This window comes from Sander lucioperca, chromosome 1, assembly GCF_008315115.2.
Source record: "Sander lucioperca isolate FBNREF2018 chromosome 1, SLUC_FBN_1.2, whole genome shotgun sequence".
NCBI lineage: Eukaryota > Metazoa > Chordata > Actinopteri > Perciformes > Percidae > Sander > Sander lucioperca.
In genome coordinates, this window is record NC_050173.1 from 31829734 (window position 1) to 31852570 (window position 22837).

Here is a 22837-nt window from a genome sequence, read left to right on the forward strand (position 1 = left end):
TTAGAACGAGAACTTTAAACTTCTAAAATGTACACAAAAAATGTATCATTACTTACATATTTCACATGTCACTTGGCTTCAGTGCAAACAGAGAGGACACCATAACAAAGCACTGCACAGAGCCACAATTGACCTTTGGGGTTCTGATCCCTTAATGTGTTTCTCTGTGTTGGTGCTGATAAAGCCTTCCTTCGCCTCTGTCCAAATCTATAAAAGCTTTTTCCAAAGATGCTGGTAATGCGGAGTGAGAGACACAAATATCCGCCCCATTCCATGGTCATAACCTCTGCCTCTGCCATCGAAAGCTCTAATAGGTGTTTAGAAGGCCTTGCAAGTGCCTTCGTTTGATAGCTGACTGATCGTTCGGCATGTCATTCAGAGGAAGTGGTTTGTGTTGAGGAGGCGGGGCGGAAGCCAGACCACAATTTTTGGAGGTCTGCTGAGGTCTTGACTGCAGAACGAGAACATCTATTCAAAACCAATTTCTTTTAGATTTGTAACACCATAGATTTGCATAATTCATGTACAGTATGTCCACCTGAAACAGAAAGAAAAAAAAAGTTTTGCAATTCCATTCATAATCATAACACCCCAGTGTTTATGGTAGAAACATGTAGGGATTGACAGGCTTTAAGACAGTATTTTGTTCTAAATGACTGCAGTTTGAGTTTACTTCTCTTACAAGATTTCCATAGCCCAGTTGTGTTATACTAAGACATAATGTACTGTAATGCTGATGGTAAAAAACACCCAATTTTAATCCAAAAACTTTTGCTATATTGAATTTAAAGCTGCTTTCACAGCACTGTGTGGGAACTGCCCTGACAACCGCGTACCTGCAAGAGAGGTCCCCAATAAATCAAAGTGTTTTTAGAAGCGGCTCCTGCCAAAGCTAGGCGGTTACCGCCAGAAGTTTCAGCACATGAACTACGAGCGTCAGAGCAAAATCTGCGGTAGTCTTGCATTGCCAAATCTATCTCCACCTCACTGTGTCAACGATGGAGTATGGTCTGGCTACACTACCTATCTATTCTGGGATAAGGGAAAAAATACTCTGGCTTGTTCGTATTTCTTTAAACCAATCACAAGGGCTGGATGTTAGGCTTTATCCCAACAATGTACATCTGCTGGGCCAGACTACATTGGCGCTAACCGCTTCATACACCTACCGCTTCCTCTTTCCCACCTTCCGACACTTAAATGACTGGAGACGTTTTTGTGCGGCGGTGTCCAAAAAGTAAAAAAAAAAGTTAGGTTTAGTATTTTTTTTTTATCATGGTTGAGCTGCAGAACAATATTCTATTTGTTGAAGGATTATTGTCGTAAATTATAAACACATTTGTTGTATGTGTTTGTGTATGTGTGTGTACTGTTTCATTGTATTGTGATTTTTTTTAAAAGAAAGAAAGAAGCTAGTGATATACTCTGTGTGAGGTAGCTAAATGTTTATCACCACTAACAAAATGGGAAGTCGGTACTGGGAATGTGAGGTTGAGTCTTGGTTGGGCTTATAGAAAATATAATACCTAAGAGACTGGTATGAACTATATTCTTTGTTAGCTGTCAATGTCTAGCTATGGAGTAAATAGAATGTTATATTTCTTTGAAAATTACATTTCAAAAAGTGAGGGTCATATAAAAATAGTGTAATCACAAAAGCAGACATTCTCTTATCGGCGCAAGTACCCATCACCACAAAGATGGATCCAGTGCTAATGATTATTAAATACGAGATGGTAAAATGGAATTTAAAAACCATGTATTCTTGTTGGTAATGTTTAGATGTTTTTACTTAATTAAAAATTGTCTTTGCTATTGGTTAATTTGATTTGTGTTTAAATGTGCTGTTTATTAAGGTTTATATAATCATATTATTTTTCAGAGCAAAGGCTAGCTAACTGGAATGGTCAGAAATAGAAAAGAAATGGTCATTTTTAGAAAGGGTATCAATCTAACCCAGATTAATTGTCTGAGTTTTGGTAAAATGCATTATTTTACTCAGGAATCCATAATATTAGCTACCCACTGTCTTAACCCTGCCTTTTGCACTGGGTTTCAGCAGCCTACTGCTGCTTGGCCATAAAACTCTCCACTGAGGTTTAACGCAACCAATGAGATTATTTCTGTTTGCATAGCAGCTCTGTCTCTGAAAAATGTTTGTATAGTTTAAACCCCAATCTGCCTACATGTCCTGTTCATGTGTGGCCATAACTCCCCAGACTGGGAGTTTGGTCGAGGCGTTTCTGCCCGCTAGTAGTGTGGAACACATGCCTGGCACAACCAGTGCCATGGAGGGAATGGCACACAGCTGGTTTGATTGGGGCTCTGGCCTTAATCGCCCATGTCTCTGCCATCAGTGCTCAAGGAGCAGTCACACACATTTTAACTGTGCTCATACAAGGGAAACTGATTGGAGCCTTCCAGATTCATTCTCAATCAAATACTGAATCACGCTCAGACAGATAAAAGGCTTGTGTTGCTTTGTGAGATGGGTATCAGTGTCTTACGAGAAAGCGCAGGCCAAGCATTCAACAAGCTACTTTAAGTTTCAATTCTCATGCAGACGAAGGAAGGGGTCTGTTTTCAGAGAATGTTTGTTGGGTGCCGAATAGTGGGTGACAGTCTATGCGCTAAAGATAAATATGTCTACTTGTGTAAAAATGCATTAGACATACAGTACATAGTTTAATCCTAAATACAGTTGTAAATGGCTCTAACAGAAAAAACCATAGGGGGCTAAAAGGTCGATTTTGAGCACTTGTGATGAGAGCAGAGTAGACTGCTCATCACAACACAGCGGCTTCTCTGTAATTTCACAAACAGACGATGATTAGCATACGTTTGCCAAATGTGCTTGCAACTAGTGTTGCATCCTTTTGTTCCTCAAATATTTTGTATCACCCAAATCAAAAGCTACTAAGATATCAAAAGGCAGTAGAATGGATTTACTAATGCATAGCACATGCACTGGGTAATTTAACTTGATAAGATGCTATTTATTTTCATATATGAAAATAAAGTTTTGCCTGACCGTGAGAAGCAGTCAATAACAATGCTCAGCTAATGTAATTTTGAATACACTTAATGCTCTGCTCACCCGACTAGAGAAAGAACTGCAGTAGTGAATTTGACTGTTGCTGATAAGCTTAACAGCAAAGCAACATCCAAGCATTTGAATGGAGCATTAATGGTTGTTTAAAACAGGAGTAATGAAGTGACGACAAGTGTTGTGTTGCGTGTTGCTCTGCTCAGGAAAATACATCAGTAGAGAAGTAGTAGGTCATCAGAACTTAGTGAATACTATCAATGTTCAAATTATACCGTGAGCTTCGGGGGGGTACAGTTTTTTATAATTTTATAGATGACGTCATACGCTCATTTGCATATTTATGACGTAATTGCGCAATCATTTGCATAAAGCTTAGTGGTTGTGTCAGCAAGGTAGATAGTAAGAAATATAAATCTTTAGCCAAATAATCACAAACTCACTACGGGAATGTATATTAAATTATAATTATTACTTAGGTAGCCTATATTTGAAGTAAAAAAGAAAAAAAATCTACTAAGGGAGGGCGAAAGATCGATAAAGAATTCTCAAAGAAGGCTGGCTTGCCCTGGGCCAGGCCAGCTCAGCGGCGTCTTTCTCTTTCTCTTAAAACATCCATGGTCGCATCCCGCTGTCTCTCCTACCTACACCGGCCCTCGCACCCTGTCCCCCATCCCCTTCTACCTGCCTGCGCAGTGCACATGAGCAGAAAGCACAGAGAGGAGGGGCTGCTCCTCAGTCACAGAACAGAAGAGAGAGGCATTGCCGATTTTAGACCCTTTTTAGGGGGGCTCAAGCCCCACTAAATTTCATCTCAGCCCCCCTTAATATTATAATAATAAAAAAAAATAAAAAAATAATTATTATTTTTTTTTTTTTTTTAAATCAATCTTAGTGCTTCAAGTTAGAGTTTGCGAACGTGTCTGTTCGTGACAGAGGACAAACAATTACAGGTTCAAAGGGCTTGAAATAGGTTTATTATCGTGTTTATAGTGTGTCTGTAGCCGATGCTATACACCTGTAACCCAGTCAAGGAAAGGGTCAACAGAAAGTAGTGTTGGCCAATCAGAAGTGGTTGTGCCAGACTCCCGCCTTTGGCTGAGTCTATTGCTACGTTTACACGTGGCCGGCTATTTTCATAAATGGACATTTCAACCTCTCTGTTTTAAAAAATAACATTGTGCACAGCTGTCAGTTTTCAGAAAAGTGTTTGTTTACACATACCCGTGTATATATGCCGTCAATGCTGTCAAGAGCATGCCAAACCTGTAGGTGGCAGTGTAACAAGAAGCTCAAGCCCACGTTAGCCAATCAGAATCCCGAAAATAGCAACAACAGCAACGAATTACTTCCTCTTTCTCTCTCTTGGCTGCCTAAACCTCTGTTTGTTTCAGTTTACATGCAAACGGGCAAACAAAGTTTTCCAAAATCTCCACTCTGGCCGGAGGTTTTAGAAAGACTCGTTTTCAGAGGCGAATTCTGCGTTTGCGTGTAAACGAAGGGCACAAACGAAGGGAAATGTCTCAGTTTTTCAAAATAACCATGTACGTGTAAACGGGGCATCTAGGCTATCTAATCTGTCAGAGGGAGAGCAGGAGACGGTTGTGAAGTTTAACGTTGGTAGTCCCCAGAGAAGAAGTTCGTCACTTCACGGCACAGATTAGAACCCAAATTAAAACATAACAAACTAAAATTGCAGAATGTTAGAACATTGTGTAAAATTGGTCGTTATTACTGTGACTTATAAAGTGATAGGTTTAGTTCCATCATAGTGTTAATAGTGTCGTGTAGTAATTGTGCAGTAGCTAGCTCAGAGATTATCGGCTAATGAAATTACTGATTTAGCAGGGGGGGGGTTAACACTTTTGCAAGGCACCGTGTCACGTTCTCATTAGGGGCTGAGCACCCCTAATGGTCTGATCCTAGAAGTGCCTCTGGAGAGAGGTGACTGTTTTGGTGGCCAGAAGAGAGAAATACCTCGCGTGCTCGCCGGACAATACTGGCATCTTTTCAACAGAAAGTCGGCAGATTTGTCGCTAGTCGCTTTTGTGAAGAAAAAAAATTCGCTAAGGGGGTTTGAAAAGTTGCTAAATTGGCAACACAGTCTGAACGTACCAGAGAAATGGTACAGCCCAATGGGGAGTGAGGGTTTGAAAATCGTATTTCATTAGATTATTTCCTGAATTGTTGGTATGTGATGGTAATACTGCATTTAAATACATACGATTTTCGATAGGCTAACATTATTTTTATTACATTTTTTTTCAGTACCCCCCAAACTATTATTTTCATCCCTTTTGGGAGGGTTCACGTATCATCTAGGGGGGTCAGACCCCCCCAATACCCCCTGTAATTCGAACAGTGAATACTATAATTGCGAACCAAAAAAGAGAAAAAAAGCTCAGCCTCAGCTTCACACACTCTCATGCATGCACACACAGCTATATTCAGTCATGCACAAATGTGTACACACACGCAGACCTCTCTTAATCTTTCTGACGCACACACACATGTATGCTCATGCACACTTGTGCACAAAATACACAAACAAGCACAGCATGCAGTGCACTAAACACAAAGCAAATGTCCTCACAAAGTAGATGAGTCTTACTCTGTGTCGAATTGAAAGCATCTGCAAAGCCAGTTCCTCTCGGCCGTGGAGGAGTGCATCAGCCGGCAGAAGCGCCTGCTTGGTGTCCCAGGGTGGCCCGCGTAACACTTGGCCTGCTCCCTAGCCACTGCCTGGATCAGAGAGGCCCACTGCTATCATCTAGGCGCTGGCAGCAGAGAGGCTCGGCTTAGAATGACAAATTGGTTAGAGGGAGTGAGTGACGAGAGCAGGCCAAGAAATATACTTTGAAGAGAGAAATGCATTTTGGGTTGTGACAAGCATGCCACATTATATGGTCAAGTGTACAAGTCTGACTCCCGCCTTGTGGATTGATCCGGATCCCAAAGACACTTAAATATGGCAAAGCTCTCTCATCAAGACAATGCCAAAGTATTTATCTTAGAAAGTCACCCAAAATATTACTGGATTAGAGAGATTTTCAACACACTCTCTAGTCTTGTGGCCTTAATTTGTATCAAACTGCTCCTCCTCTCCAAACTATACTGAGGGACGATGAGTTTGTAGTGTTTGCCTGTTTGCTCATGTTGAAGACACCGACAGTGTTGGAATATTTACAAATTTCTGAACACATGTAATTATATCCAACATAATCCAAGGAGCCCTCTCCCATTATTCACCAGGACATTTACATAACTCACGCAGGACAATTACAGAAATTATTAGAAAAATTCATATTGCTTGTACGGTATAATACCATGCTAATACAATTCTCACTGATGAAGTATTTATTCAGAATGTATTACTTAATTCACTATTTCAACAAGGAAAGAAATGCTATGTTAAATGTTTTTTTTGTTTGTTTAGTATTGACGTAGAGCTTTGACTTCAGAAAGAATAGTTTCCATGGTTGTGGCACAGAATTGATCACCAAATATGCCCTGCATGCATTGTGGTACACAGACTATCAGCTATGTGCCTTTTCTGTAGGTATCAGGGTTCTGAACACTCACTGTCCTAATGCAAAGTCGTAGCAGTTGTAGAGGCAGTAAAAACAATATTAAGCTTCCTTGACATATTTTAGATTATCATAAACCCACATGGTATAAAATCCCCTTCTAGTTAATCCACAGCAATATTGCACTTGTCAAAACAATCCATGGTACCAGAGACTGTTCAAAATCACAGGGATGGAGGAAAAAATCCAATGAATGAGGACTGGTGATGGAGTGGATAGTGACCAATTAATTAATGTTGGAGTTGCACTGAATTCCAGTTTATCTGGGGAGAATAAAACGTACTGGACATTTTGCATGAAATATATGCATACATGAAATCATTAAACTGAGTGATTTACTAGTATTTGGTCCTGCTGTATTTAGAGTAAGTTTGTTCTCAACAAAGCAGCTTTGCAGGTTGTAATTACAGTGTTTTTCTGCAGGCTTCTTGGCACCTTGGTCAAAGGCAAGCTCCTGTGTGCCTGTAAAACTCCCACCCATGTAAATTAGACCCTCTTCCCTTGCCAAAGCAATCATGACATTGCAATGGTGCAATGCTAGGTCTGCAAATAAGCCATGTCAAAAGCACACACACACACACAAGACACCATATGTAACCCTCTCTGAGTAAACTGCAGAGCTGTACCAGTTGGCATCTCTAGACTTTGGTTTGAAGTTGTGAGTATTTTACTTTTGTTATCAAATTGCTTTGCAAATGAGGCCCACCCTGGCACAATTTCAAAGAGTTTGTGCTATATGTGCAGCTTCCTTCAGGCACTAGTTTCTGAACCTTCATCATTCTGTATGCATATGCACAGAACTGCACTAAGCTCACATGGAAGACTAGATAAACATGCCAAGCTGAAGATGGAAGGCAGCATACTTGTGTCTTGTCAGCCTGTCTGTATGTTGTTTCTGTGTTGCTTAGCTTGACTGACATGGTCTATCTAATAACATGGCAGGTAGACAGTATGAAAGCCTTGTAGGGTTTTTACCCATTAAAATGATATTCAATCATTTTTTGATGGGCTTTTTTTGCCTGAAACCACGCCTCACAATGATTCAAGGTTCGAGTGCCGTTCATGTTGAAACGATGTGTTGCTTGAAGGCACATCAAAATAATTGTTTTGATATGTCCATTTTTTGAGGTATGTTGACTAAATTCGAGCCACTGAATCCCTGGCTCACAATTACAGGGTTTTAGTTTGGGCATCATGGTAAAGGCATTGCTTTGCAATACAAGTGTTGCACGTATTGCGTGTCCCTTTGATTGCATGTCCAAGTCAGCCACTAAATAATAATAATAATGCAGGGGTTGAAACAGTGCAAAATAGCCCAAGGCTCAGAAATTGCTAATGAACAGCAGCGGGGTGCAGTTTGGGGTGCGGTGGGGGGATTGAGGCATCTGAAACCTTACTTCTGGTTTCAAAGGCACTTACACATAATCTATTGCTCAATACTCGAAACACATGTCATTGCCTTAAACTGTATGAGTGGTTTAATATACTGATAAAAGCTATACAGGACTCTATGAAAGCATTTGTATGCTCAAATAAATATGCATCTTATTCTTCTTACATGTCATAAACGTGATAATCAAACTTCAACACAATGCAGCTATATCTTGTATAGCACTTGTCTTTTACGCTTGTTACACCCTCTTCTTTCACTGCCTGTCAAGAGGTCTTCTCACACTGCAGAGAACCATCAAGCAAAGGGAAATCCATGGAGAGGGACTGAGACTGAAGGCAAGAAAAAGAGAATATATTTGGCGCTGTGTGCTGCAGATCAAAAACATGGCAGTCACATGATCAAAGGCATTTGATAATCCTTGAACTACATTGCTCCTTTAATCCTAGTGAAATAACTATATTTTATTGGGGAGAGGGGGGAAACAATGTTCGGGTGGCAGACGGAGCTACAAACGCAGTAACTAGCCACTGGAAATGCAGTTTACTAAATGTAGCATGGCACTTTTGAGGGAGCCGGGGAAGACGACAGTATAAAGCCTGCTTGTGTGTGTGGAGAATGGAGGCTGAGCTGATGGGGCTGGAAACACAAATGTGCCACAAGTCCCTGTCCACTCAGCACTGAATAGTGTTCTTGTTTTTTTTATGGGGCTTGTAAGGGAAGTTGGCTTGTTGAATGTGACCAGACTACTACTACATCTGGCAAATAGAAACAGAGAGGAAGTTACACAAGGTTTGACTAATATTCATTTTAAGCAAGCTTGAGTTGCTTCTTCATTATTTTGTATTGCACTGAAGGTTCACCTAAATATGTATTATGCAGTACATAGTTAAGACATGGGCAATTTGTAGGTTATAATGGTTCTCGAGTTAGGGTAGGAATTGTGCTGAAGGAAAACAAACCTCAGAAAAGATCCTTGCTAAATTAGCATGTCTCCAAGAAATCAGACAAAGAAACATCATGTTTCAGTTATCTTTCCGTTTCCTCAGAAAATAAATGTTGTTGTATATCATAGCAGTGTGCTCTCTGGGCCTCATCAAATTACAATAACCACCCCAAGCGCTCTGAAAAGACAAGAACATCAATATATGGTGTAATCCAAGGCCCTCTGTTGCATGGCTTGTCAATAATGTTTCCCTATCAGATGCAAAATGTTCCAGAGCAAAGGTGAGTTGAAAAATTACAGTAGTTTTTTTCCCCTTCCATTCCATTTGCATTTATGAATTATCTCCTGATATATCTTCTGATCATCATCACATTTGTGTTTCCTGTAAAACAATACAAGGAATATGAGTTATTTCTCACATAGCTGCATGCTTTCCGCACTGATGAAAAATTAATGATTAATACTTACCTTTTACATGTGTGCCTTACACTGGAGCTGTGTGACAAAGGAACATGGTGTAAATGAAAAGTGATGTTTTGCTCTGCTCAAAAAATAAAAGGAGATTATAATGGGAAAAAAACAACAGTGATTATAGCCTGGGGATATCTTGCTTTGTGTTTGTGTGTGTCCAAGAAAGGGAAAGGGATTTAGATTATCTATGGTTGGTATCAAGCTTTAACAGGCTCCTTTATTTTTTAAGAAATAAAGCACTGAATCCAAGCAAAGTTTTAAGCACATTATTTTTGTATTTGTAAATGTCGCTTCATCCACATCATTTGTGCTTTTAAATTAAAGTGGTTGATGAAGATGGAATATAAATACTGTTGTTTGCTTGCAATTTTAAACAGACTTTAAATAAATCTCAAAATGTTCTGCTTAGCTCATTTAGCATATTGTGGTTCTTATTTTGTACAGTGATTACACAGAAGATTTTGACCTTTTACTTTTTTAGTAACACTTCAAACTATTCTAGAGTGACTGGGAGTTGAATTGGAAATGTTTGGTGTGAGTTTTATCTAAGCTTTCTATCTTCCGTATTGTTACAGTTGATTAACCATCAGTAGTGGTATAGGGCAGACTCATCTGCAAATTGTAAAAGCTGTGGTTCATGTCATTATTAATTGGACTGTCCTCAGTTTGTCATCTACAATATCTAATCAGCAATATAGAATATGTAAATCACAATTTTGGAGTCATTGCCTGGAATCAAGGTCATTCCATTTATTGCTCTTATCGCCAAAGAAAATAACTCATATTTATTTGTCACATCAATTAAGATATCATAGTTATATAGACTTTTCAATCTGTAGGGAAAATTTTGTCTACTAATTCGATCATCCCAGCAAGGCCCATTTGTTCATTTATATTTCATGATGCAGTGTTTATGCTGCAGTGAAAGCCTAGCTGTTTTTTTTTTTCTCTCTCAGTTGCCTTGGCCAGTTAGGTGTTCTCCTTCTATGTTGCAATGAAATATAGATGTTAAGAGTCTGGAGAGTTGAGTGTCTCATCTGTCCTGGTGATACCATAAGGCAGCCATTAATAGTGTCAGGGAGCATCAGACATACCACAGGCACATAATTGGATATGAGGGCATAACTGAAAGCACCTGCTTGGAAATCAACAGGGCCTTCCCAGGAGGCAGGCCCTTGATAGATCCCCAAAGAACTTTGCAGAGCCCATCCACTTCCCTGCTGGGTTTGCCTCACCCATTTCTTTTTTTATTTCTTACTGAGGTCAGCCTCAAGATGGCTTCTTGTTTCTTTTTTTTATGATGGCATTGTGAGTATGCAAATACTTTGGATCTTTGCATAATCACAAGCAGCGGGACCATCTGTTGTTGGCTTGTTGACTTACCTTGTGTCTGCTTTTTAATGGTGTTTTCTTGTATCTGAGTGATGTATTGGTGTATTAACAATGTGATAATCATTTAACCTCAAAAAACGCATTCAGGCATGTATGCAAAAGTCTGAACATATGTTCAGTGAAATCTTCTGACAAAGAAGGATTTATAATCCTTGTGGAGGGATAGAAGGAAGGGGGAATTGGAAAACAAAACAAAATACATCACTATACTCACTATACTGCACTGTAACTTTTATTCTCGTATTTTATCTGTTTTAAATTTTTTAATCTGTTTTCATGTAAAGCACTTTGAATTGCCCTGTGCTGAAATGTGCTATACAAATAAAGCTGTCTTGCCTTGCCTTGCCTTGCCTATACCCACTCACACGGCAATAAGATGATATTGTTAAGATAAAGATTAAAATACGACTGTCAACAAAAGCTGTGGTCGTGGATTAGCGGGCGGCAAAGACCTGCATGCTTGTTGATTGAGAGTCGCCAAACCCCTCTAAAATATATTGGCAAACATGCTAATGGAAAGGACTAGAAATTAAGCTGCAACTTCTGTCTCTGAAAATTTGCTAGGAGATGCCCTCCACTAAAAACATGTCCCTGATAATGTGTTTTTCTTGTAGAACCTGAGCCAGACACCGGAGATCTCATTTAACTCACCGCCCCCCATTTGTCCTCATAAGGTAAGCTCCAGCTTGCTTTCAGGCAGGGGACAAACAACATTATTTGAAATAATTGCAGACATGTTAAGCATTTAATATTCTTATTAGTTTTTGTTTGTGTGCCTATTTACTTCTTGTAAATTAGCTTTATATAATGTCAAGCCCCTTCTTGTGTTTTCAAAATTAATATTCTATTCACCATATGCCTCACAATAGTCTGAATCAAAATAATTGCAAATGAATTTGTTTGATCAGTAAAAAAACAATGTTTAAAAAAAAAAAAAAGCATCTTTTTTCTGTTTCTGCTATTTCTTTCTCTGTGTGATTCAACATTTATTCAACATGGGGTGAGAAGGGCAGATTTATTCAATGCTAATTAGTCCAGTACATGCACAGTCAAAGTCTTCACTTCGCTCTGATGGTCTCAAGTTGTCCCCACACACTGAAGTAACTTTCCCCTTCAGTTCCTGCTCCTGGTGCATGCCGCTTGCAAATGTGATAATGTGCTATGTAGTGAAATTCACACAATTTCAGTTCACTTAGCACCGAATGTGCCAAAAATGCCTGTGTCCTTTTCTGGATGAATGGCTGGTATGGAGGAGAGTGGCTTGTTTCAAGAGTGGACCTTGATAGAGGTAGGTAGAAGGAGGGCAATGGAGGGATGCTGTCTGACAGCCTGTCATCAACTGTTCAAAGCTTAACACTCTTCTACATCGCTAATGCACAGCTGGCTGTCTAAAAGGACTTTGGTGGCATTGAAAGCTGCAGACGGTGGTAGTTCGGTGAATAATAATAAAACATGATACGCCTTCCCCCGTGTCTGTCATTGGGAAATCATAGGGAAGGCAATCAACTTTTGTTTGGAAGTCTGTCAATGCAAACCAACACAGCATGTCCTTCACTTAGGACCTGTACTTTTTATATTTACGTTGCTCTCAATGAGAAATTACATAGTTTGGTATAGGATGGTATGTTACAGAAGTTTTAATACGGGGACACCTCTCTTTCTATAGCTCTAGAGAGTGTCTGTCTATGTCCTGTTATTTCTGTCTGCCACATTTCCATCTCATTCTCCCTTGCGCTCTTTCCATTTTCACACAGCTGATCAGGGCTGATGTAACGGGGGAGCACCGTGGGTTTGTGGATCGTGTTATTCACGTTTTAGCTGTTAGCAGCGGAACATAATCTCCCTCTACTCAGCTCACATTAGTCTCTATGATCCGCACCAACCCAATATGTGCAGTGAATGCAATGGGCCAGCTGGGCTAATTTAGTATGTCAGTCAGCTCAGGAGGCTGGTTCAACGAGTAAATGGCTGGATATGATTTATATGAAAAGAATATTCTGATTGTAATGGCTCTCAGAATAGAATATCCTCTGTCTTTTTACACTTCTCTTCATCTGCATTGTGTGCATCCCCCAGATAGATACTGAAATGAACAGAGGGCTTTTAAACTGACTACTCTGTGATTATATTAATACTGTGAGAGTGAGGAAAGACAGGGGAGGGAGGAGATGGGGTGCCCGAGCACTAAGTATATATAATTGCTTCTTGACACATTGGCCAAATTCTGCAGTGCCAGAATCTGAGCGAAGATGATTAACGGCTGTCCGAGTGGGTGGGCACTGCAGGTCGTTCAGGCCCTTTGGTTTCCATAGCGATCCTAGTCTAAAGGCCATATATTGCATACTGAAAATCCCAGACGTCCACACATTGTTAAACTACAATTATAACTCACATAGAGAGCATTGTCCGTCCACTGCAAACTCTCTTATTCATCTGCCAAGCAGCTTGCTGCGGGTTTTTTTTTTCTCTCTCTCTCGCCTTTCCTTTTTTTCCTCCTTGATTTTTCTTAAATGGTCTCATCTAGCTGGCGAGAAGATAAAGAGTGAAAATCTTGCATTCTGTGAATAATTGATGAGTGGGCTCACCTCAGAGCATCATTACAGTACCGCAGTCAGGGTAAGAGGTGAGGGTAAGATCATATTTCTGACACGAGGCTTCAGGCAGCAGAAAATTGTGTCAGTTTTTCATAAGGCTTTCTTCTGAATCTACAGCATAAATAAAATGTTCCCATTATGGCACAACAGGATAGGAAGGAATCTTGAAGAGGGATGTGCACATGAATACATGTCCTCGTAGAATCACATTTGTAGCACAGATGGTAAACAGAAACTTCTGAAATATCACTATTAAGCACAAGTTTATTTCTGTGTTTGACATAATGTTCTATAGTAAACATGTAGTTATGAGTTATTTGATATTGGAGGGCAGTGTACTGGCTGATATTATTGTGTTTGTGTCTGTATGTGCATAAGAATGTGTGTGTGTGCATGCATGCATAAATAAATGTTGTGTGTCTATGTGAACAGTGCATTCTGGTTAGGTGACAGATGGAGAGGGCGAGGGGTGGGGGTGGGGATCAAGCACCTCTGACAGTATGGGGCCTGCACTGCACCCTGTTCCTGCCAGCTCTGAAATTGCTAAGGTAAACTAAAGCCGTGCAACTCCAGGATGCCATTTCACAGTTTTACTTCCCGCACAAAAGGAGAATCTCTCCTGTGAAATGTCACCTAACAATGTAGAAATTGAGTGATGGACATGCGAGACAGACACACTGCTTCTTGAAGCACACTTCATCCTGTGAGATCCGACTAGGATGCAAATGTAAATAAGCAGATTGCCACGGATACAATGCTTAAGAAATCCTGTGTGCTGTGTGGCCGGGTTGGCTCAGTGGGTAGAGCAGGCGCACATATACTTGGAGGTTTATTCCTCGACGCAGAGGTCCAGGGTTCAAATCCAACCTGTGACGATTTCCTGCATGTCTTCCCCCCCTCTCTCTCCCCTTTCTCACCTAGCTGTCCTGTCAAATAAAGGCGGAAAAATAAAGGTATCCTGTGTGCAACAGCGTTTTTAAGCCAAGGAAAGGCCACTGAATAAGCACATCTTAATGATGATTCATTCTGTATAATAAAAGAAAATCCCTCTGGCACCCAAACAAGAGACTAGTCATGCAGCAATTAAGCTTAGTTAAAGGCATCAAGCTGACTTTGGGTGGTTAGTGAGGCATCATCCTAAACGCGTACGTCCACATGCACGTCCTGGCACATTCAAGTTTGCAGACACACACATTCACTCACTCAACTCGTCTCACATACACACACACACACACACACACACAATTCATATGAGGTAAATGTGATCTCAGAAGACAAGCAGCTCCATCAGGGTGCCCGGGGTTGCATTGGTGGCCATCGTCAAACAAATAATTCTTTGTGACTGAAAAAGACAATCCAAAAGGTCATTTGTGACCTCTGGGACCAGTACTGTGCACCATCTGTCACTGGCAAGCACCACATGTCTGTGTCAAATGGCAAAAGGTATGCAGTGCAGCCAGCCTGCCGTGTAATATAGGCGGTAGGCCTATGTGTACATCGGATCACAGTTGCATTTTCAGGGCTCTGCAGTCTCTTGGCTTATCTGCAGAACATCCAACATGCCATACTGTATACATGACTGGTTGGATAACTTGAAGGGCTACTCACAACATGGCTAACATTGTGCAAGCTTTACTATTTGAACGTTTTAACGGCCACACATGAAGTACTTTATAAATAAATACGATTGGATTCACATTTATAGTGATCATTTGACAAAATGATCCTAAATTGTATTTGATGTCATTAAAGAATATGTTTAATGGCTTCAAAAGTTCTTTTCAGTGACATATTCAAATCTTCAGATGTATGCCTAACATAAAGCAGATAACATGGCATATATAATAAGTATTAAGCATGTCATTCATTCATGTCTGTGTGTGCTCTCATGCAGTGCACTTCTTATAATGGTTTATGAGGTTGAGGTAATCCTCAGGGGAATCACTAACAATCGCTAGCCTCCATGTTTGATATTATCTCTCTTGTCACACGATTTCCACAACAAGGGTTAATAGCATAAAAAATTCAGGGGAAATTGATAAAGGAATAAATAATCCCTGCCTCCCCGCCGGCTTTCCATGCTCATATATCTGCATCAGACCACACCTCCATGTGGAACAAATCAATAATATTCCATTTCTAACCAAATTCCTCTTTTTGAATGGTGGAATCCAATTTTCATGGACACCCTAACAAATTGGATATACCGACAGTTGCATTAGAAAAAGAAACAGAAACTCCGGGATGACATGGGTGGTTCTGTAACAAAAACTACAGCATGCATATTGCGTGTAGAAATTGCGTGTTGCATAAAATGTCATTCTGAATTCTCTCAAAGTGCAAATGAGGCAGAGTTCTGTATATTTACCAGATCTCCTGCACTGTACTCTCTCTCTTTCTCTCTTTCTCTCTTTCTCTCTCTCGTTTTCTCGTTCTCTCTCTCTCTCTCTCTCTCTCTCTCTCTCTCACTCTCTCTCGTTTCCTCGTTCTCTCTCTCTCCCTCTCTTTTGCTGGCTGTCTTTTCCTCTCCCTTGCCACAGCATATCTCCCCCCTACATCCATCTAAACCAATCAGGGATTTGAGGGCCTCACTTCCAATCAATTACCACCCAAATCAGTGCAGAGCCCTTTGATATAGAATCATTTGTCAAATCAGTGCAGATGGCTGGGGGCAGGTACCCCTGTACCAAAGGCCACATCCACATGGAAATCTCTGCTCAGGGTGGGCTCTCCCGATGCTCCGCAACCTATTAATGGGAAGTCCTTTAGTGCTCCAGGACTGTTGTCCAGCTGCCTGGTCCCCTACATTGCTAATGTATGAGCATCTTAGCCTGACTGGATAATACTGAGTCCCAGGCTACCATAATGATTTGGACTATTTTTAAGGCAGGAGAAATGTGACTTTTACAGATCTGCTTGAGGTGTTCATATCGACTGCACAGAAGCTGCAGGAAGTGCACCAAGGTTCATTTCTGAAGTGCAGCATTATCACATTTGACCTGCTGCGACAAAATATACCTTAGTACATGAGTCAATCCACTGAAGCGGAGGACAGAAATTCAGATTTTCATCATGTGAGTGCACATGCTGCAGGTGATGTTTTCTCTTGTCAACATTGGACAGAAAACATGATACATCTGAACTCAAGACGTACAGTGCAGTGATTATATAAAAGGGTGTACAGTGAAATAAAAGAAAAAGTGGAAACTTAAGATCAAGAGCACCAAGTACTGACAGTGAAATCTGATGAATAGGTAAACAACCATATAGTTATGGTGTGTGAAATAAATTATATAATCTATAATTGATAAAATACCACTGGAGTGATCAGAATTATCATACATTCATTATAATAATTGGGCAAAGGGGGATATATAATAATACATTAAGAAAAATGTAAATGAAAATGTAAATCATAATGTTAACTTGTACCATGAGAAGAAAAACATGCAAAACAGAAACAAAAAAAACCCAGATGTGCCTATATTGAGAAGATATTTCAGTATAAAAATCAGGCTCTCTACTTGTTTTATTAATGCTGTTCCTGTGAAATACTAATGTCTTGTGATACAAGTAAAGAATAGTTAATGGTATTTATTCCAACACATGTAACATCTATTCTGCTTCAAGTCAAAGATTTTGGGTTCCCTATATCCTTTAAATGTCATTGATAACTCCTCTTCCCTACTGCTCAATTCTTTTTCACAATGTCAACAGGCAATTCTATAGTCACAAACTGCGTCTCGAATGGGGAAAGTCTCCAAACAAGGAGCACTCCTCCGCTGATTGTGCCATTAATGTGTGATTGGTTCATTCATTAAACAGGCTTGGGAGAAAGGCAATTCGCCCCTGTTGATGTAGTGGTGAATAGTGGGAGGAATATTAGATGTAAACTCTGTTCTTGTGATTAGAGTATTTACCATACCAACTCCACGCTTTAACCACAAAAACTCCAAGCAATTTCACCTGAGTGAAGAGAATGATATGTAACATGCATGCACTACAGTAGAACTGACTGACGTAACTAAATACACAAATACTTTCATGGAATATACGCCCTGTACAGGTAATGCAATTCATTATGGGTTGTTGTTTTGTTGATGCATGTAACATACAGTTGGTCTCATTTTTCTCATGGACTGATGCTGTGTCAGCTACCCACGTTTCAGTGAATACACCTACAGTTATGTTTTTTAGGTCAGTGTGGCAGGGCCTGTTCTACATAATCTTTTGCTTAGCTGTTGCTGCTCTGGCTCACCAGGTGCATGTTTTGTGTCTTGGGGTTGTTTGCATATTTATGTGGCCTTCTTGTCTTGATGAAATTAAAGTTAGCTAAACTATGGTGATTTAAAAAAAATGTTGAGTAACTTATGAGTGCATAATACAAAACTAGTTTTGGAAAAAAGAGATAAGGTTTTCTGCAGCTTTACACTGTCTTGATCCACTGAATGAAGGTGGAAAGTGATTTCCATCAAGAGAATGATGGCATCAGCCATGATTACTTTCAAGCTTTTTGAAACGCAGCAAAAGCTACAGAACAAAATAAATCGCAATGTAACTGTTGCAGCTGTTGCAAGATGGTGGATGCTGAGCTATTGACCTCACAAACAGTCCTTGTGAAGCTTTAGTTTTGTATTGAACTGGACAGAACAGTTTGAACCACCAACAGACGGAACCTATATTTGAACTGAAGACAGTCAGAAGCAGATCTGAGTGTTGCAGCATTGTGAACAGTAATACGATTGCTTCTCATGTATGAACTGAAGTGCACTAGAAAAACTGTAAAGCCAGTTTGGTTAGGTTTATTCAACAAAACTACTTGGTTAGGTTGGATGAGATTATATCAGTATGCCAGGGTTACAGAGATTGTTTTTATTCATATATATATTTTATATATATAATGTTTTCCATACTTGTTTGTGGGTGACCAGTCAAGCATTTCTAATACTTGGACAGACATGAAATCCCCCTGGCTGAAACATAAACAATGCAACTACATTAGTTTTCACAGGCATTGATTTTCTTGGCCAGGTCGTTGTCATGTAATTGTTTGCCATTAGAAGAAGACTGTGTAGTTAGATTTCCATGTTTAATGACTTAAACAAAGCCTTTGAGGCTTCATTAGGTTGCACAGTGGTGCAGCTTGAACTAGATTGTCTAAAAAAGAGATGTCAGAAGTTAAAGCAAACCAAACTTGTGTCCTCAGGTGATCTGGCCTGTCAAAACAGGAATAAAATAAATAACCAAAAACATAAATAAATATATAAATAAAAACCTTTGAATTCCTAAACATTTAATTTATAGATGAAGCATTAATCATACGTTTGAGATTGACGGTTGAGGTCTAAGTTATAAAATAGCTTATTTTAATGATTTTATTCATGAGCAAAGTATTATTCAATACCTTCATGTTTCAGTGATGTATCCTGGCCTCTTATTTTTCCCTCCCTACCATTATAAATCAGTGCAGTGCTGTGGGATGACATAGATGCCAGCACTCAGTTCTTTGTGCAAGAATAAGACAAGTTCTCTGTAGTGTTTGAAACTCATTCTTTTAGAGTCTGTCTTCATATCAACACAGTACAACTGTGTCTGTGGCAGAAAGAACAAAGATCACCCAAATTAGAAATTAAAAATAAATCTTTAAAAAAACTCCCAAGGATCCAGTGACCAAAAGCATACAAACTGAAACGACCCCAGTGGCCGTTTGATATCTGCAAACACATTCTACCCAAAGCCATATTTTTGCAGCAATCAACATAATCATCAGCAAGCTGCATTCACAGATAGCCCAAGTGTGTCGTCGGTTCTCCAATTTCACAATTTATCATCGTCATACAAGCAACACTTTCATGTAGATGCTAATCAAGCTGCATTTATAATTCATGTTAATATGTCAAGAGTTTCCCTGGATGTCTTCACCTCGATGTTTTACGAAGTGAAGAGGTTATTTAGGTTTTAAATATAGCTACTACATGCCCACACGTCAGTTAAATTAATGCAAACACATGTTGTGTCAAAATATCCCTCTACACTATGAGAGGTGCCTCAATGTGCCTCATTATTTTTTTGTTTGCTTTATTCAGTGCACTGCAGTTTGTGCATCATTGCCGAAAGACTGTTTAGACAATAGTGAGTGTCATCTCCCAATTTTGCACCTATTGTAAAGGACACAGTTCTTATGCTTTAATACTGTGACACAGATTCCATGATCACTGAAAATGCCTTGTATCACTTCAGACAGAAAGGAAAAACAAATGGAATAATAAGAGGAAATTGCAGTTTGGAAATGATTACAAGGGTGTAAGCTCTCTAGGCAAGATCATGCTGCATTGCTCAGGATATTTTTCTCACACTGCCTTTGCATATTTCACATTGGCGTAGTCTTTGGAGATGTAAGTCATGCTGAGAGAATTTGACTCTGCATGCTAAAAAGGCAAAGGCATGAGAGGCAAAAAAAAACATAACCAGCAGATGACCTTATTACGCTTAGTGTGTACCATGCAGTAGCAATATTGCCTTTATTTGTCATTATTACCACCTGCCATTACTGTGAGTGGGAGGAATATCAATTGTTCAAAGAGGGCCTCTGACTAAATGTTAAGGAGCCCCCCTGTCATGTGAGACACATCCCTACTGTTCTGAGTGGGCAGATATGGCTGTGTTTTACTACTTATGGATATTCAGTGGAAGAGCAAGAACAGAGCAGGTCTTGCTGTAATAAGGCATTTACCAATGCAGAGTAGCACTGTGCACTGTGGGAACATATGTTAATGCACTTGGCTGTGGCCAGAGAAACAGCAAGAGGTTTAGGGAAAAAAACACATGCGACTGGCTTCCTGGAGCACAGATTTGCCTTCTACAAAGATATTAATACGACTGGTGCTCAGCGGAGGAAGAGAAGGAAATATTACCCTGGCAGTGAGGAGAAGTTTGTTTTGGTGATGGACCCCAATTGGGTAAGGCAGGCTGGGGAAGAGAGACAGCTCTGTAGTGGCTTTTGAATTACATCAATGGCACATTTTAACTGACTGCACTGCCAGAAAAAAACTGACATCAACATATTTGAGGAAGATATGCATGGAGCAAATGGGGATGTGTCTGTGAGCCTTGTCTCTGTGCTTTATTAATGTTTTACTAAGTATTTGCCACTGTCTTTGCAAGAAGGGTTGTCTGTGTTCCTTCTCAGTGTTGTGTACAATCTATACTTGTTTTGTCCAAAGTAAAGAGCAAATAATACCAAATTTACAATATTAAAAACCTCCTGACAATCACACATGCTTTCACTTAACAGCATCGTGCATCACTCTCAAAATGTATTGATGAGGTGGGAAGTAGAGGAACGTGTTGATGATGCTAAAATTGCAAGAATAATTATAAGTCTGACTGGGTTTTCTCTATAATAAATTGGTTCTTTATACAATAAAAATTGATCTCTTTGTAGTGATCAAATTACATAGCAGCAAATGCAGTCTTTTTGAAGTGAGACCCGTCAACACTTCACATTTCATTCCTGCTTTCCGTTTGAATTGTTAATGTTTAACAAGCTTCTTTGTGAAATCATTTTTCTTGTGGGGATAGTGGAGATTTGAAAAAGAGATGAAGTTAGCAAAATGTTATTACAGCTAACAATTGTATTTTTACATTAAAGTCATAAGCAACTCCCAGTTTCCAAGAGATCATTACATAAATGTTCTGAATAATCATTAATCAGTATCATCATTGTGCCTCATGTTTGTCAGTTAATGACAATGATTCTGTCTCTTTGCTTCAAACACTAGCCTGTGATACAGTATGTAATTGCGCATCACAATCTATGGACAATGCCTCTGCCAGTCTCAATGAAGAAGACTGTCAGATCTGTCAATGGGAGAGAGATCAAACGGATGAACAATTCACGTTACTAGCAAATCTTGATAAAACTGAAGTTTTGACACATGAACGGGCTTTCCATTCTCTTTTCCACCATGTTTCCTCTTTGACAGTACACTTAGTGCCCATTTTATCACACGCACCTCCCCATTAATGCGGCTCACTCCTCCAGACAGTGAGTCAAGCCTTTGTGACTCACTATGCAGGCAGACAGCAGATGAGGTTAAGAGGTTTACTTTTTGTCCAGGTAAACCTGTAGGCTCAACCTATGTGTCACTATCATCTACAGTCTACAGTGTCTATATTCATTTAAGTTAAAGACTGCATGGAGGGAGACAATTGGACTTTGAAATAGACATAACATATTGTAGAAGCTTCAGGTGCACATAGAAGAAACCTTAACTTGTCTTACAAATCTTTGTTTCTGTTGCAAAATGAAGATGGCCAAAATGTATGGATCTCTCCTGTCTGGTATCAACATCAGAGGGTGTTGTTGAGGTCAATGTGGTGGGGAATGTTTTACACATGGAGGCCGGAGTAATCTTCATCCAGGGTATGTTTAATATAATGTTTACATAACCCAAACAAGCAGTTCAGGCTGGTGTTGATGAGGTTGAGAAAAACATAGGGTACTGAAAACTATAGATACGGCTTGTGAGAAGCCTCTATCCTGCCACCATCTTTGGGCGGACCTCTGACCATAAAGACTCATAGAAAAAGACAGACTTTTGTGCGACTTGTATGTGACTTTTGTGCTGCTTTTGGATATTCATGCAAAGGAAAAGCCAAAACTAAACAACATGGAATTACATTTCAGAGATGAAAATGTGTTTTACAAGATTTTACTGTTACACACGTGTTGAATTTAATATCACAAGAGGTAACCTTAATCCTTTTTTAAAGCTAACATAAAGTTATGTGACTGTCCTGATATTAAATTAAGCTAATGGTAGCTTGTGTCAGTTAAAGTATTTTTTATTTAAGTAATTAATTAATTAAAATTAGGTAATATATCAGTAAGATGATGAAAATGATGTTTGTCATGTGTGTTTTAAAGCAGCAGCTCCGGGGCTGAACTGCAGTTGCTCGAGTTGCCACTTGAGGCGAGTCAATCCCCATAGACCCCCACGTTAAAAAAAAATCAGTATGTACAGCAGAAATAAACATGTTTACAGCCTGGTACCAAAAACTGCAACAACTGTACGGGGGTTAAAATCTTTTATAACTCACCTGTTTAAATTATATTAAGGCTAAAAGCTGTGTAATGTTACTATCTACACAAGATAAGGTATATTGGTATGAAAACCAACATTTTTAATTTAATCAAGTATCATGTGTGGCCTTTTTAGCAAAGCAAACCACTTGAATATTGGTTGGAAATTTAGCAAGGAAATATGACTTTAATTGTGGCTAGACCTCCTGCCTCGATAGACATGCATGCCTTAGGAGGTGCGGAATGTGCGTACCAATATAGCGGCAGCATCAACATAATGCTCCATGAACAGCAGCGCCCAATGCGGTATCTACTTATATATATCT

The 22837-nt window shown here is 39.6% G+C and overlaps 1 protein-coding gene across 2 annotated transcripts in view; it reads left to right on the top strand.

Moving 5' to 3' along the window:
* Positions 1 to 22837, top strand: part of pcdh11 (protocadherin 11) — a 128594-nt gene that overhangs the window by 43496 nt on the left and 62261 nt on the right. Inside the window, exon 4 of one of the 2 annotated variants that reach the window (XM_031303331.2) lies at positions 11447 to 11506. The exons of the other annotated variant lie outside the window; for it this stretch is intronic. Coding sequence (XP_031159191.1) covers positions 11447 to 11506 — 60 coding nt within the window. The remainder of the gene's footprint in view (positions 1 to 11446; positions 11507 to 22837) is intronic. 2 annotated transcript variants of the gene reach the window in all.